Source organism: Panthera pardus, unplaced genomic scaffold (genome assembly GCF_024362965.1).
Source record: "Panthera pardus isolate Hobbes unplaced genomic scaffold, ASM2436296v1 HiC_scaffold_16, whole genome shotgun sequence".
NCBI classification, from domain to species: Eukaryota; Metazoa; Chordata; class Mammalia; order Carnivora; family Felidae; genus Panthera; species Panthera pardus.
This window is the reverse complement of record NW_026526721.1, coordinates 138,811,003-138,826,659: the sequence shown is the minus strand read 5'-3', so window position 1 is coordinate 138,826,659 and position 15,657 is coordinate 138,811,003. Positions and strand designations below refer to the sequence as shown.

Below are 15,657 nucleotides of genomic sequence, written 5' to 3'. Positions count from 1 at the left end.
AAATTAAGAGTACTTTGTGAATTACAGAACAGTTTGAGAATTTCCAGTACTGGGGGTCCTGGCTGGCTAGGTCATGCCACTCCTGTTCTCGGGGTTGTGAGTTCAAGCCCCACACTGGGTGTAAAGATTACTTAAAATACATATATAAAGATAATTAAAAGAATTTCCAGTACCTAAAGCAGTAGGCTATGTTTATACAGACACAGATACATGGCCAAAAGATGAAATAAATGTAATGGCTGCTTGAAATCCATACAGTAATTTAGTAATAAGAACTTAATTTTGTTCATGTTTCTGCTTCTTGGATGTCCCTGACCACTTCCAATTTCTCCCACCTTAGCATGTCCAAATCGTTACTATCCTTTAAGACCAAGCTCAAAAATTACTTCTAAGGACATTCCCATGACAATCCACATGGAAATAATCTCTCCTTTCTGTTATTACCAAAGTAGTTTAGCCGGTCTTCATCCACCTTATATTACAGGTATTTATATACATATTTTATCTCCTCTAATTATATATCAACAGACGGTGTATACCATGCTATCAAACACATTTCACTGATCCTAATACTAACAGTAATAATAATAACAAGAAGCAGCAGCAGCAGCATTATGTGCTCCCAGCTATAGAGGGCTTATTACACACCAATAATCATAGATTTTTGAGGGTCTTCCATTTAACCCATGTGGTAGGTACCAGCATCACCTTATATATACACGTGAAAACAGGAACAGGGGTGCGGGAGAGCTGAGATTTGAGCCTGAGTGCTAAGGTAAACTACCTCGGAAGTGTTCTGTATAGTAGGCCAAAAAGTCATGATTTCCACAAGCTCAATGAGGCAATTAATTATTTAACAGAGACTTGAAGCCAGGTCTTCTAAATTCAGTTCTAGTGTTCTTGTATCTTTGGCTTTCACACTAACTCCAACTTTGTGCCTAAGGACTTCTGGGGGGCAGCTCAATGGCTCAAAGCACCACCCAGTCACATCTAGTCCAAATCATAAAAATAACCCCAGAAGGGTCATCCACTGAGTTGCTGCTTAGCGGTACCATGTATTAGAGAGCCAGCTCAGTCACTGAACTTCCTTGCCAAGGATTCTTCATCTGGAAAACAGAGATAAGCACTTGACCACTACCTAGTAAATTCATAGGATTTGAAATCAAGGGGGAAAAACCCTTTTAATTATTCAGAATAAAACTTTTCAGCACAAAGTATATTTTATGTTTTTTTTTCTTTTCCTTTTTAGTGTTTAAAACGAACACAAATATTTGAATTCATTATATAGAAAGTATACCGAGAAAAGGGGGCTTCATTCTGGTCTGTGGTTCTTACAGATCACAGAAGTTTTGAGGAATAATGTAATTAAAATAGGCCAAATACCTCTCTCTACAATAGTTGGTGGACCTTTTCCAGAAACTTCCCTCACAACTTGAAATGGCATGAGGCTTGGCTAATTTGCTCACAGGATGAATTTGTGTGGCAGACCTCAGGGCGATAGAATGGTTATTGCAGAGGTCATGGGGGTGTTTATATAGCTCCCCTATTATAAACCAGCAATTGGTTATTTTTTCTCCTCATAGCTTGGCTAGTTTAAATGTTGTCTCATAATGTGTCTGCATTTGTAAACATTTTACGGTTCTCACTTACCTTCTCATGATTAGAAGCTGGAAAACAACTAAAGTTACTAATTAAGCAGACTTTAATGATTACTGAACTAATTTGGGGTGTAATTCTACTATGTGTATCGGTTACAAGTTCTGCTCTTATTATCTTTCATCTTTCTTAGCCACATCTGCCATGTCAGACATCATAAGCAGAATACTTATGAATTATAAAAAAAATCACTTTGTTCTACTAGTTAACAAAATAGCTAAACAATGAAAAAGAAATTTCAAGAACAATACTCTCAGGAGTCAAGGCTGGACCTTCTGAAATTTCTTATGGGTAGATTTGCATATTTAAAAAAAAGCATTTGTCAGGCTTTGAAAACATAATAGAAGTCCATAATTTGTGAGCACAGATCTGTGTTTACTTTATCAATATTATTATTTTGCAGGTGGTTGTAACCAGTTTTATTGATGGGGAGGGAGCTGGGGGAGCAGAGAGGGTTTAGGACTCATCTAGTATGCATGGTAAGCTGGAGGTCAAGAGAGAGGTCATCAGGGGGATCTGCATTTAGTTTAAATGTGTGTGGCCCCATAATTAAGGCAGAAAACTGATTTTGAAGGGAGATCTAGTTCAAACTACATATGCAAAAAATGAGATAGACTCTGAATTATCAAATCAGAATGTACATAAAATATAGGCAATTCATGATTATCTTTTTGATTTATTGATACTTACTTTGTTTGGCAGACACAAAGTGCACTTCCTATTGACAATTAAGTTAGGTATTGACAGGGGAGGTAGTTAACTTGCTTAATTATAGCTGTTAATAGTTCTGCTCCCTCTACTTTGCATGCTGGGAAGCCTGTGTAAACCTAACTTTCAGGCCTTCTCCCAGAAACAGGAGAGGGCAAAACCCGTATTAAGCTGTTCTAGGCAGGTATAGTCCTCAGTATGGCAGAAAGATAGGACAATCCTAATGCGTTCTTTGGAATCAAATCCACACACTTGGAGTCAGTGACTTTGAGACTCTCTGACACACCCATAAATGAGCAGAGCACATTTTAAGCCAGCAGATAAAAAACATTTCCAATATTTTCTATGCAATGTCCAGAATATGAGTTCAGCTGCAGCTAAATTAGTGCATTGTACAGCAACTTAAAAGAGGTAGTATTTTATTTTAGTGTTTGCATTTGTATGCAGTTTTAAAAGTTTGGCATCTTAAGACTTACACAAAGTTCAAACACAGCTTTAAAAGAGTTATTCTACGTGTATATGCACAGCATTATTTTGCATCCATCCATCACTCACACAGAAAGAGAGCTGTTAGATTATCCTTTCTGGTTTGTGAGGTGACAGTCTTTGTCCTATAAGGAAAGCCCATGTGAATGCTCACTCTCATTACATCTTGCTAACTTCCTCTAGCCCACAACTCTGTTGTTTTAGGCTTTCTGGCAATTGATTCGATAATTTCTGTCTTGAAGTTTTTTATGAGACTAACAAAGACACAAGGGAGAACATGAGACTTAAATCAGATTTCAGAGGGCAGATGGAAAGCAGTCAGACCTGAGAGTCCTATGAAGGTCAACCTAGCTCTCAGGTTTTAAAATAGGGACTCCCTTCATGGGCGGAACCACTTCAAATAAGCCATTCTTTTTCAAAGCTTCCCTTCTCCTAAAATAATAGACTCTTTCTAATAGAGATTCTGCTATAAATTAATAACTAATAAACATAAGGTATGAGAGAAGGAAGTTATAATATTAAGTACTATAGAATTTTTTAAAATCAGTTATGAAGTATTAAAAGCAATCAAGAACAGCTAATGAGTATCTAAAAAAATATTCTTATAAAAAATCCAAGGAGAACTAAATTGAGAAAAGTAAAACATGTCTCTATCTTATTCTTCCCTTTAAGTTCTAGTAGCTTTTAATTCTAACAAAAACCTGAATTTGTAATTTTATGCAATTTGCAAATATCTCTGAATTTCTGTCTCCCTGCTACGAAACTAAAGAGTACAGAAAATTGTACTTTTAGGTTATTTTATAGCAGACATCCTAGCTATTTATTCTTAGGTGTTCATCTTCTTTAAAAAGTAGCCAGCAACTCTGTAATGAGCTCAGGAAGGGGTTCCTACCTATTCAAGGTATTAACATCTTTTTTTTTTTTTTTTTTAATTTTTTTTTTTTCAACGTTTTTTATTTATTTTTGGGACAGAGAGAGACAGAGCATGAACGGGGGAGGGGCAGAGAGAGAGGGAGACACAGAATAGGAAACAGGCTCCAGGCTCTGAGCCATCAGCCCAGAGCCTGACGCGGGGCTCGAACTCACGGACCGCGAGATCGTGACCTGGCTGAAGTCGGACGCTTAACCGACTGCGCCACCCAGGCGCCCCTCAAGGTATTAACATCTTAACACATAAGAGATACTTCCTGGGCCAATGTGCAAATACATCCTGAAAAGAAAGCTGTAATATTTTGCCCTAGAAAGTTCTGTTGATTGCAAAGGATTAGGAAAATCTATAATGATCTATAGATTTCATCATAGATATGATATGAAATATCATATGATATGAAATCTATAGATCTTCATCATATCTATGATGAAATCTATAGATTTCACCTATAATGAAAAATTTATTTATTGTTTGCTTTACAATGTACTTTTTATATGTAACATCTTGATTCATACTTTATTAGGATCTTCAATGATTCCCTTTCCAAACTGAGAAAAGCATATAAAGAGATTTTTTTATTTTTTTATTAAAATTTTTTAAAAAATGTTTATTTCTGAGACAGAGACAGGGCATGAGTGGGGGAGGGGCAGAGAGAGAGAGGGAGACACCGAATTAGAAGCAGGCTCCAAGCTCTGAGCTGTCAGCACAGAGCCCGAAGTGGGGCCAAACTCACAAACCATGAGATCATGACCTGAGCCAAAGTCGGTCGCTCAACCAACTGAGCCACCCAGGCACCCCATAAAGAGATTTTTTTAAATCCCCTAACTATATAGTTCTATGTATCTAAGTTCTAGTCTTCTAAAATTTGAACCACTTTTACATGAGAAGGGGATATACAGAAAGAGAAAATGTGCCAAAACTTTAGTCTTGGTTTTTCTTTTGTTAATACTTTAGATATTTGTTCTAACTCTTTAAACCAGATTCATACCAACTCTCTTTTTAAAAATAGATTAACAATATAAAGCATGTTCTCTTTTTGCTCACTATGGAAAGCAGAAACAAACTGAGAGCTTGAGAACGTATTGTTTCCAACAGAAACAGATGAATTAAAAAGTCTGTGTTCATTTTAACAAAAATTCATTAGTTTTAATAACATGTTGAAAATACCACAACCAGATTGATTTAACTGACACATTTAAAATGTACATGATAAAGCAGGATACTCTATACCAAAGGTAGTAGTTACTAGTTACAGAAAGATCCAAACTTAGACACCTAAGTCTTAAGTATACTCCAGTTCCTTGGAAATGGTGCAAAATTATTTTACTTATCATTTCTTCTGTACAGTAGTTACTTTTCTAAATATGCTATTTTTAAAAAATGGGACATATGGTTTAAGCAGTATAAGTGCACTTATGGGGAAAACAGGATGAAATATCAGAAAGATGGCTTGTTCTGGGAAATCCAGGATGTATAGTTGTTACTTGAACAAAGGGGTATGCTATGTGCTGTAGAGAACAGAAGCCATTGGCATGAAAAGAATTTAAGGCTATCTGTTGGATATAGGCATTTTGGGATAAATTATGATCTTCTAAAAGTTTTCTTCCTCCTTATTGTCCTTACCAGATCTCTAGCTATACACTGCCTTTTAAAGAATGACAACAATAATGTCATTTTCCCCTTAGACCCATCTGTGACCAACACAGAATTGCATAGTAGCAATGCAACCACCTAAGATAACATGAATTGCCTGGCCTAATAAAGATTATAACTAGATCAAGACAGGGTGTCAATCTAAACCAATAATCTAAAGCTAAATTTTAATTGGTCAATAAGTACTAAAATGTGTAATTCCCTTATTTTGCAAACATGACTTTGCCCTGAAATTTCTACAGTATGACAAAATCTTCACAGTGATTTGAAAAATATATATTCTTAGCAAGAAAGCACTGTCTTCCAAATCCAAATAATTTGTCAGAGTCAACAGAGGATTGCCAATCAGTTCACAAGTGTATACAATAACAGAAAAAGAATGATTCTATAAGAATTGCACCTGTTTATGATTTGAATTCCCTTAAAGCATTTCAATTCTGTCTCTTACTGACAGTTAAAGGCATGACCTTAAATACTTGCAGCAGTTAGATATATCATGTCATTGAATGTGTTAATCCATCAATGGGTATATACTATTTAAACAATGAGTGGACAAACCAATATATTCCATTTGCAACAATTTCTGAACTATGCAACAAACTCTATCTTTTTTCTTCCCTGTTTTTAGTGAAATACTTCCCAAACTTCACAAAAACACCTCAAAGAAATGTTGATAATTCACCATCAACCTTTCCTATATTTCAGTTTTAACAATTACATATCCATAATTTAATGTCCAGGAAGAATAACATTACAGGCATATGGTAAAAGAAAACACTCTAATAGGCATATGGTAAAACAACACTGAAATAATTTCGCAAAATAATATGCCATATATTACTCTAAGTTCCTTAAAAACTTACTCTCATTAAAACTTTGCCTTTATGACATAACCAGCCACATCCATCTCCCCTTACTCTTAGGCAATGCTCAATTTTTTCATTCTTAGTCACTACCTTAAGGAAGTACAAATAAATTTTTTAAAACCCCACTAACATAGATGCTTCTTGTCAAGAGAATATGAACATATTCCTCACTCAACAAAATAACCACTGTATGAAATAAAGTCTGAATCACTGTTACAGAAATAAAGCATACTTCTGTATCTTTCAAGGTATAAAAGTAATTTATCACCATGGTATTACTTTATTTTGGATTTCTTATACTGGGAAGTTTGTACTGCTACACTGACAGCAGAAAATCTGTATCTTCTATGGCATAATCAAGACTCCTAAAAAGGTACCATAGTGTTGGGGCACCTGGGTGGCTTAGTCGGTTAAGTGTCTGACTCTGGTTTTGGCTTAGGTCATCATCTCCCGGTTTGTGGGTTGGAGCCCCATATTGAGCTCAGCACTGCTGGTGCGGAGCCTGCTTGGGATTCCTCTCTCTGTCTCTCTCTGTCTCTGTCTCTCAAAAATAAATAAACTAAAAAAAAAAAAAAAGTAACATAAGTGTGGTTAAAAGCACTGACTTGCTGGGTTCAAATCCCGGTACTGCCACTAAGTAACGCTGGCTGAATTATTCTTTATTCGATGCCTCAGCTTTCTAATTTTTAAAATTATAACAGCACTTCTCAGGGATATTTTGAAGATGACATTTAGTGATACTTATGTAAGTACTACTAATTACTGAGCTGGTAATTCTTATTTTGCACAGATACAAATGGATACCACGACAAAATTTGATGAAACGATTTTTAAAAATAAACTTCAGTGGCACCTGGGTAGCTGAGTCAGTTAAGCATCTGATTCTTGATTTTGGCTCAGGTGATCTCACCTGAGATTCTTGATTTTGGCTCAGTCTTGTGAGGCTGAGCCCCATGCCGGGCTCTTTGCTGGGTGTGAAACCTGCTTGGGATTTTCTCTCTCCTTCTCTCTCTGCCCCTCCCCTCCCTCTCAAAATAAATAGATAAACTTAAAAAACATTAGTAAGCTTCAAAAAATTTTAGGATCATTTTAGATTTACAGAAATATTACAAAGACAGTACAGAGAGTTCCCATACATCCCCCGCTCCCCACAATTTCTCTTATTAGCATCTTACGACGTAAGCAATTTTTAATGATTGCCCAATAGTGGAAGGACATCTACCCTCAGTAGTAAACCTAAAAATATAGTTAATCTGTAATTTCAATAACCTATCTACCAGATCCAAACTTTGAAACATACTAAGTACTGCATTATAATGAATAAATGCTGAATTTAATGTTTTGGTAATAGCACTGCATGCACTATACTAATGTAGGATATTTTATTGTCTCATTAAAAAGGAATAATAAAATGGAAAAGTTATTTTAATGTGTATAATTACTTCTACATATATAGTGAAGTTCCAAATTAAAACATGTAAAGAAGCAAATAAAGCTAGGATATTTAAATTGCTATTACTTTGTAATTTTAAGGTTGAATAAATTTTCTTAATATCATAAAGTAATTAAAACTACGGAAGGGCAATATGGGTGAATAAGTTTCGAAGTAAGAATTTTTAATTTAAGTATTTTCTTACTTTTAGAGAATTCTGTTTACAATAATATAAAACAAGGAAACATTTTCTGGGTTATTAAAGAAACAGAGGTAAAGGGGTACATTTGCAGAAATATTCAAAAAGGCTGGACACCTGAGGCACACAGCGTTCAATGTACGCATTCACTGTTCATTTCAGTAGCCACTAGTCATATGTGGAGAATTAAATTTAAATTAATTAAAATGAGATAAAGCTGGAAATTAAATTCTTCCTTTGCACCACATTTCAAGTACTCAGCAGCAGTATGTGGTTGGTGGGTAGTGTATGGGCAAGGGCATACAGAGAACATTTCCACCACTGCAGAAAGTTCTGTTCAACAGTATTGCTTGTTCTACACAAGGAACCAAGTGTCTCACTAATCACACCTGAGTCTTAACCAATAGTCTTAATCTCTTATCCAAACAAGTTCTTTTGATTACACTTGGAAAAACGAAGCAGAACAGTAAAAAGAGGCTTATATCTCCTTTACTGAATGTTTAAGAGAAACAGGAAGAGGTTCTGGCCATTTCTCACAGACAAATGGCCACCAAGAAATGGAAAACTTGCTGAGGTCCTCAAAGCCATTGCTGTACTCACGTGGTAGGGTAGCAGTGGGCCAGGTGGCCAGGAGGACTCCTCTTCAGGGGTACATTTCCTCACTAGGGGAGGGGTCCCCATGTGGGGCCTTCGCACTGGTGGGACCTTCCCCGTTACGGGGCTGGGGTTCCTGCCAGTGAAAAATGGGAAATTTCATTGTTAGCCAACTTTGAATCTTTCCCTTTTTGAGATATTAAAAACACTGCTTACTGGATTATTTAGTTAATTCAAAACAGGGTTATATGAGATAAACTCTTAGAACTGGTTAACCATGATGAGTGACGGATTCTACCTGCCCCTCAGTCTCCCAGGACACGACCTGCAGCATTACTGAAACTATTAGAATCTTAGATCTAGTCACATAATGAGAAGATTAGATTGAACCAGATAACGGGGTTTCCCAATCAATGTTAAAAACTGTCTTTTAATTACCAGTAATGGGCAGTGGTGAAAAGAGAAAATATAATCATATGTAACAAAAACCTTACAAAGTTCCACAGCTCCTCATTTTCACCCCATCCAAACTTTAAAAATTAGAGTTGAAAACGGGAAGCAAATGTTTGAATTCCATCCACTTACTTCTCCTGACCATTCTATGATTTGGTATTATTAAATGGTGATAAATGGCCAAGGGTGATTAATGGTCTTTGAAATGGTCAAGAGAAACTGGGATCTGTTGAGGTTTTTTTTTCAAACAAATTTTAAGAAATCCATGTAAGCAGTTTGTAAAGATCTACAAATGTGGCTAACAATAAAAATCCCCCATGAACGCTTTCATTCAACAAATGCTATTTGTTCAAGATGAGCGCTTTCATTGTTTTAATCACAACATACACAACTGCAACAAAATATTTTTGCTAACATTTCAAACTGTAATATTATTACCCCGAATTCTTCCAGTTTAAATTATTTTTGCCAGTGTGTTTTATAATGGCATACCTTTGGGCAATAAGGTAAGGGGCCCAATTCAACAGAACACTATGGATTCTTCGGGAAGATAACATCACACTTCTATAAAGCACTGAAAGGAAGGGAAAATGCAAGTTTGTGGTGAACTCTGAGAAGATGCAGGAGGAAGTAAATGCATGGAGTTGTGCACTGAAAGATTTTCCCAAAGATACCAGACCCTGGTTCTGCCAGACTTAGTTTCCTAATCTCTTGAGTTGCAACTTTTGCCTCTAATCCCTTATAATTACCTGGGCTCCCAGACAACAATTTAGAGATCAGGTTATTAAAAATTGCACTTCTCTGTCTATAACTACACGGAGTCCCCTGCTCATGCTCTGTCTTACTCTCTCTCAAAAATAAATAAACATTAAAAAAAAATTAAAAAAAAGGGGGGGGGGCGCCTGGGTGGCTCAGTCGGTTGGGCATCCGACTTCAGCTCAGGTCATGTTCTCACGGTTCGTTGTTCAAGCTCCATGTCGGGCTCTCTGCTGACAGCTCAGAGCCTGGAGCCTGCTTCTGATTCTTTGTCTCCCTCTCTCTGGCCCTCCCCTGCTCATGCTCTGTCTCACTCTCTCTCAAAAATAAATAAACATTAAAAAAAATTTATAACTACACGGAGGATGGGGGATGGAGAAAGGAAGCAGAAGCAGGAAGAGATATTTTATTAAAAAATTGGATACACTTGAATATAAATGATAAACCTTGAAATTTGTAACAGAACTGCATTTCAGATAGTTAGAAAGTATCTGGAATCCAACGACATAATATTACCTGTAAGTTTGAATACTTTCCATAAGAAGAACTACTATCGTTCTTGATTAGTTTTCTATCAGAATCCTTATGGCAGGCCATGCATAAAAAATATTAATTTCGTAAACTATTCCTAAGTGAATTCAAAATCTTAATTACAGTGGATAAACTAAGTTTACCTAAGCTGTTGTGAGACAAAGTGAGGTTGTAAAAATTTAAATTTTGACATAATCTGTATGAAAAATAGTTCCAGACTATATGGTCAAATAGAAACACTGTCAAAGACATAAATATTAAGATCTATATTAAATAGCAAAGGCAGGCATGCCTTTCAGGAGTTGACCAAAGTTCCCAGGAGGGGGACTGAAATGCTTCATGACTAGAGCTTCATTCTGGAAAGATTATGAGGTCACTGACCCAGACAGATTCAATCAAATTAAATTCTGCTGGACTTCCTGTCTACCCAGAAACACCCTAATATTCACAGATAAGAACTTCTTCACAATGGCTTATCTATTCGGAAAAAATGACTTCCCTAAAAAGAATGATTTTTAAAAACAGAAACTTACTGTTCCGAATATTGATTTAATATTCACTTTGCTATATAATCAGTTTTTCTGTAACCTTTCTTCAAGTCATAGGCTTCAAGAACAGAACAGCAATGTCTAAAAACTACATATAATGCTCTGTTTCCCAATTCTAAGATAAAATTGTAAAACATATTACCACAAGGATACCTGAAGCTGCCACATGTGGTGGTGGTGGCGATTTCCCACACCCCAAAGGCACCTGGCGGAGAGGGGCTCTCCTCACCACACCTCATATCCCGTGCAAGGCTGTTCTGGAATGTCTCTTCCTACTCCACGCAAGATGCCATATATGTTAATGGAGGCCCTGAAGACAACTATATCATACCCTATTTCATTCACTATAAAATGATGATGCACTATTATTTTATGAACCATTAAGAAAAAAATTGCCAAATTAAACTATAACTAAATGATTTCTTAAAACATAAAAATTATTTTACACTTACTGAATGGGCTCTCATGATAAGTACAATGGTGATAGATGGTAATTATCACTGGAGCACAAATAAAAAGACTATGTGAGCAAAAAATTATTACTAAAGCTTCTTTACATTCATATTTCCAATCTTCTGCACCACTTTTCAGCTCAGAGATGACAGTTTTCCCACAAAATACAGTCCTGTGTACCATTAGGAGCATTGTTGGTGCAGTGTATCTTGACATGTTGCTCCACTTCTGCTTCTGGAATTTTCTTCCAAGCTGCAGACTTTTTTTGCAAGTGTTTTTGTGAATGCACAGGCACTAACAACTAAGTCACAACAGCTAGCTGGCCAAAAGCAAAGATAAAAGAAGTGTTAAAATATGAGAGGGGTGGGAGAAGAAAGGCTTCCTAGAATTGCTGAGCTAGAGTAACAGTGCTCCCAAAGTCTGCAAACGCTTCTCTTTCACTTTCTGTCATCCATCCAACAATTCACTCCCCAAATAGTTATTAATCTCCTAATATATAAGGCAGATACTAAGCTAGGGCTAGAGCAGTGTACAAAGCAGGTAATGATACTACCCTCAAGGAACTTATGAGCAGGTTAGCATACACAATTTATACGAAACTACAATTATTGTAATATTATAAAAAAGAAACACATGGTGAAAAATAACATACATGACTAATTTGACCCTGTCAAGGAGGACAGACAGTACCTAAGGAAAGAGAGGAGAGAGAAATATGTCAGGCAGAGAAAAGAGCAAGCGTAAGGAAGGAGAGAGCAAGGAACTTTTTTCACACGGGTAATAGTACTGGGAAAAGGAAAACTCCAGACTTCTTGAGGACTATCACATTAGAGTTCCAAACTATACTCATATTGGGGCATCTGAAATGCCACTATATTGCTCTGATTAGAATGCAGGTGTATGGAGGCTAGGTAATTCCTCAAGTGTTGGCTCAGGTCCAGTGGGATCTATAGACCTCCCATGGACTTATTTCTTGACTTCAAGTGTATAACTGGGAAACCCTCACGCTGGCTCTCTGACATTGGGATACGTGTCATTTTTGTAAGAAGAGCGGAGCAAACCCTTGAAACTTTCCCCTACAACTCCATCTTCAGTCTAGATATAGTAAATCAAAAGCAATACCGTATACTGGGAAGAAGTGCAGAGATTAGCACCACTATCAGAGACATACAGATGCAGGAGCGGTGGTCCTTAATTATATACCCTTTCTATACTTACAGTGACCCTGCAGAAAAAAAACAGATGATGGATCATTGTAACCTTAAACTGGTGGAAGTCCCAATAGCGGCTGTCATGCTAAGTATGACATTATACGGCTTCTGGCATTTGGTATTCAGCTATTTATGGAGTGAGTACTTTCTTCTCAGAGCCCACAGAAGGGTGGATCAAAAGCAGATTCCTGGTACAGACAGGATACTACCCTGCCCCAGGGCAACAGTAACTCTCCTGATCTCCCTCAACATTTAATCTGCACGGACCTGGATCATCTGCTCATTCCACAGAATGTGACTCTAATCCATTATATTGATGACACCATACTAACTGGATCTGTAAAGCAAGAAATGGAAAAGAATCCTGGTTGACCTAGTAAAACGCACACCAGACACCTCACAAAAAATAGGAGATACCGCACACTGCTTATGTTTTTAAGAACTCAAGGGCTCCGAGACATGCTAAGAATATCCTCTGTCAGGTAAAAAACATCTCGCTTTTCTCAGCACCTACTGCTAAGAAAAAGGTAGACCTCACTGGGTTCTGGAGACAATATATTCCATATTTCATAACACTGCTTTGACTCGTTTATCAGAGATGCAGTGGCTGCCTGTTCCAAGAGTGACCCAGAACTATGCAAAAGACTATGTAGCAGGTCCAGGCTGTGGTGCATCTGTGCCAGTGGATCTGAGGGTGCAGGACCTGTCCCTGATAGAAAAGGTGTCTGTGGAGTCTCTTGCAAGTGCCAAAAGAGAAGCCACAGTGCAGAACCCTGGGGTTCTGTGGCAGAAAACAGAGGGCCCTAATGGAATTTTTATGCCTGACCATGGGTCAACAAAGGACCCTGGGACCGGAAGTACTCACTGAGACACAAAGTTAGATGGGCACAGAAACAACCTGCTATATGATGGAAAGGACTTATTTTGGATTAGGCCCAAGTATACTCAGAAAGCATGAGTAAATTACATTTCCAGGTAACCCAGACTCCCAGGTGATAAATGTCTCTTTCTTTCATGACCAACTGACAGAAAGAAAAAGAATTCGACAATGGACTACCGCTACACTGCAGTCTTATTCAGGAGTGGACATAAACGACTGTGGCAGAGGAAGTCTGGCCGGGGAGAACAGCTGGAGCAGTGCATTTGGTCATCCATTTCAAATGGAGGGAGAAACGGCCTCAACCACACACATCTTGACTCGTGGGCCGTAGCAAATGGCTCAACTGCTGATCGGGGCCTAGAAAACAGCGGTGAAAGACAGTATGATAAGGAGGTCTGGGAAAGATGGACTGGACACAAATGAGGCGCAGTTTTGTATCTCACATTCGTGCCCACCAGGAAGCATCTACCCAAATGTCAATGTGTATTGCTAAAGGTCAACAAAAGGTGAACAGGATGAGTCCTTCTATGGGTGTCAGCCAGCCTCCCAGTTAGGTCACCAAAGAGTTGATACAACGAGCCCATGAATAAAATGGCTATGGTGCTTCTGCTCACCAATGCTGAAAAAAGTTATTGCTACTGCTAAATGCTTTAACCTGCCAGCAACAGATATAGTGTCAAGCTCTCAATGTGCCACAATTACTCAAGACCAGTCCATCACTGGGTGTAAGACTGAGCACATGGGAAGGGGCAATGATTTATTTTACTAAAATTAATACCTACTCTGGATATGAGTTTTGTTTCTAGCTCCCAATACTTTTGCTACCACCACTATCCCAAGGCTTATAAAATACCTGATCTATCAATATGATATCCCACAAAACCCTACTTTAGGCCAAGGACCCATTTTATAACAAAGAAATGTGACAATGGGTACATAACCTTAGAATCCACTGTTCTAACCATGACTCTACCCACAGAGAAATAGCTGGCCTTACAGGCAGGTAGAATAGCCTATTAAAAAGTCAGGGGGTGCCTGGGTGGCTCAGCAGGTTAAGCATCTGACTTCGGCTCAGATCATGATCTCACGGTTCGTGGGTTCGAGCCTCGCATCGGGCTCTGTGCTAACAGCTCAGAGCCTGGAGCCTGCTTTGGATTCTGTGTGTGTCTCCCTCTCTCTCTGCCCCTCCCCACCTTGGGCTCTGTCTCTGTCTCTCAAAAAAAAAAAAAAAAAAAAAAAAAAAAGTAAGAAACAAAGAATCAACTGTTAAAAAATAAAAGTCAGCTAAAGAGAAATCTTAAAGATAACTCCCAACTCCAGATGTGGCATATACGCTGAAGCAATGCTTTCAATGTATGGTCTGCTACCAACAGCTAGAACACTTAGGTCTGGGAACCAAAGGATGAAAGTAGGATTAGCTTCTGTCATCATCATTCCCAGTGGACCCACTTGCAGAATTTGTGTTTCCCTTCCATGAAACTTCAGTATCTGCTAAGTTAGAAGTCCTGATACCCAGGCTGGTTTGGGGAAGTAACTGTTTCATCCAGAGGACACAAAAGAGTTACATTAAATGTAAATCTCTGACTACCTTCTGGTCACTGTGGGCTTCTCATGTCTGTACACCCATAGAAAAAAAGGGAGTCAGTCTACTTTTGGGGATACTCAATACTGATCATTATGAGAAGCAAAGACTATGGCTACAAAGTGAGGGAGGGAGAAATATGTCCAGAACTTGGGGGATTTCATCAGAAATCTCTTGGTGCTTCCATGGCCAGTGGTAACAGTCAATGGGAAATTCCAGCATGACTCAATAAGAAAAAGGCAACTAAGGGCTCAGACATTTGAGGGAAGTCTGGGTCACTTCAGCAGGCAAGGAACTCAAATCCGGCAAAAACATTTGCCACTGATGAAGAAAATGTAGACCGGGTAAAAGAAGGAGATGATGAGGATCACTCACAGTTTCAGGGTCCGTTGCAGCAGTAGGGACTGCGTAGTTAGTTTCTCTTAGCTCTCTTGCCTTAAGTCTTTTGCCATAGGATTAAAGCAAGGCTTCACCTTAAAAGGGACTCAGTTACTGATTGCACTTGTATCTCTGATCTCAGGGAGGCAGTGAGGCCCCATACTGTAGTATGGAAGCTAGGTATAATTTAGGGCACGAGTGATCTGAGTGGTAAAAGGGGTATATTACACTGGACACCTTGTCTGTACCACGTTAGATTCTCTCAATTTCACTTGCGTCTTATTTCAGCTTTCATCAGTACTAACTTCACAAAGGTATATGTGACAGCACCTTGCCTCAT

At 38.1% G+C, this 15,657-nt stretch overlaps 1 protein-coding gene across 5 annotated transcripts in view; it reads right to left on the bottom strand.

The window, feature by feature from the left end:
- UBE2E2 (ubiquitin conjugating enzyme E2 E2) overlaps window positions 1–15,657 on the bottom strand; it is a 369,725-nt gene that overhangs the window by 132,076 nt on the left and 221,992 nt on the right. Inside the window, exon 4 of one of the 5 annotated variants that reach the window (XM_053903853.1) lies at window positions 8,532–8,661. The exons of the other annotated variants lie outside the window; for them this stretch is intronic. Within the exon in view, the coding sequence (XP_053759828.1) occupies window positions 8,532–8,661 (130 nt within the window). The remainder of the gene's footprint in view (window positions 1–8,531; window positions 8,662–15,657) is intronic. 5 annotated transcript variants of the gene reach the window in all.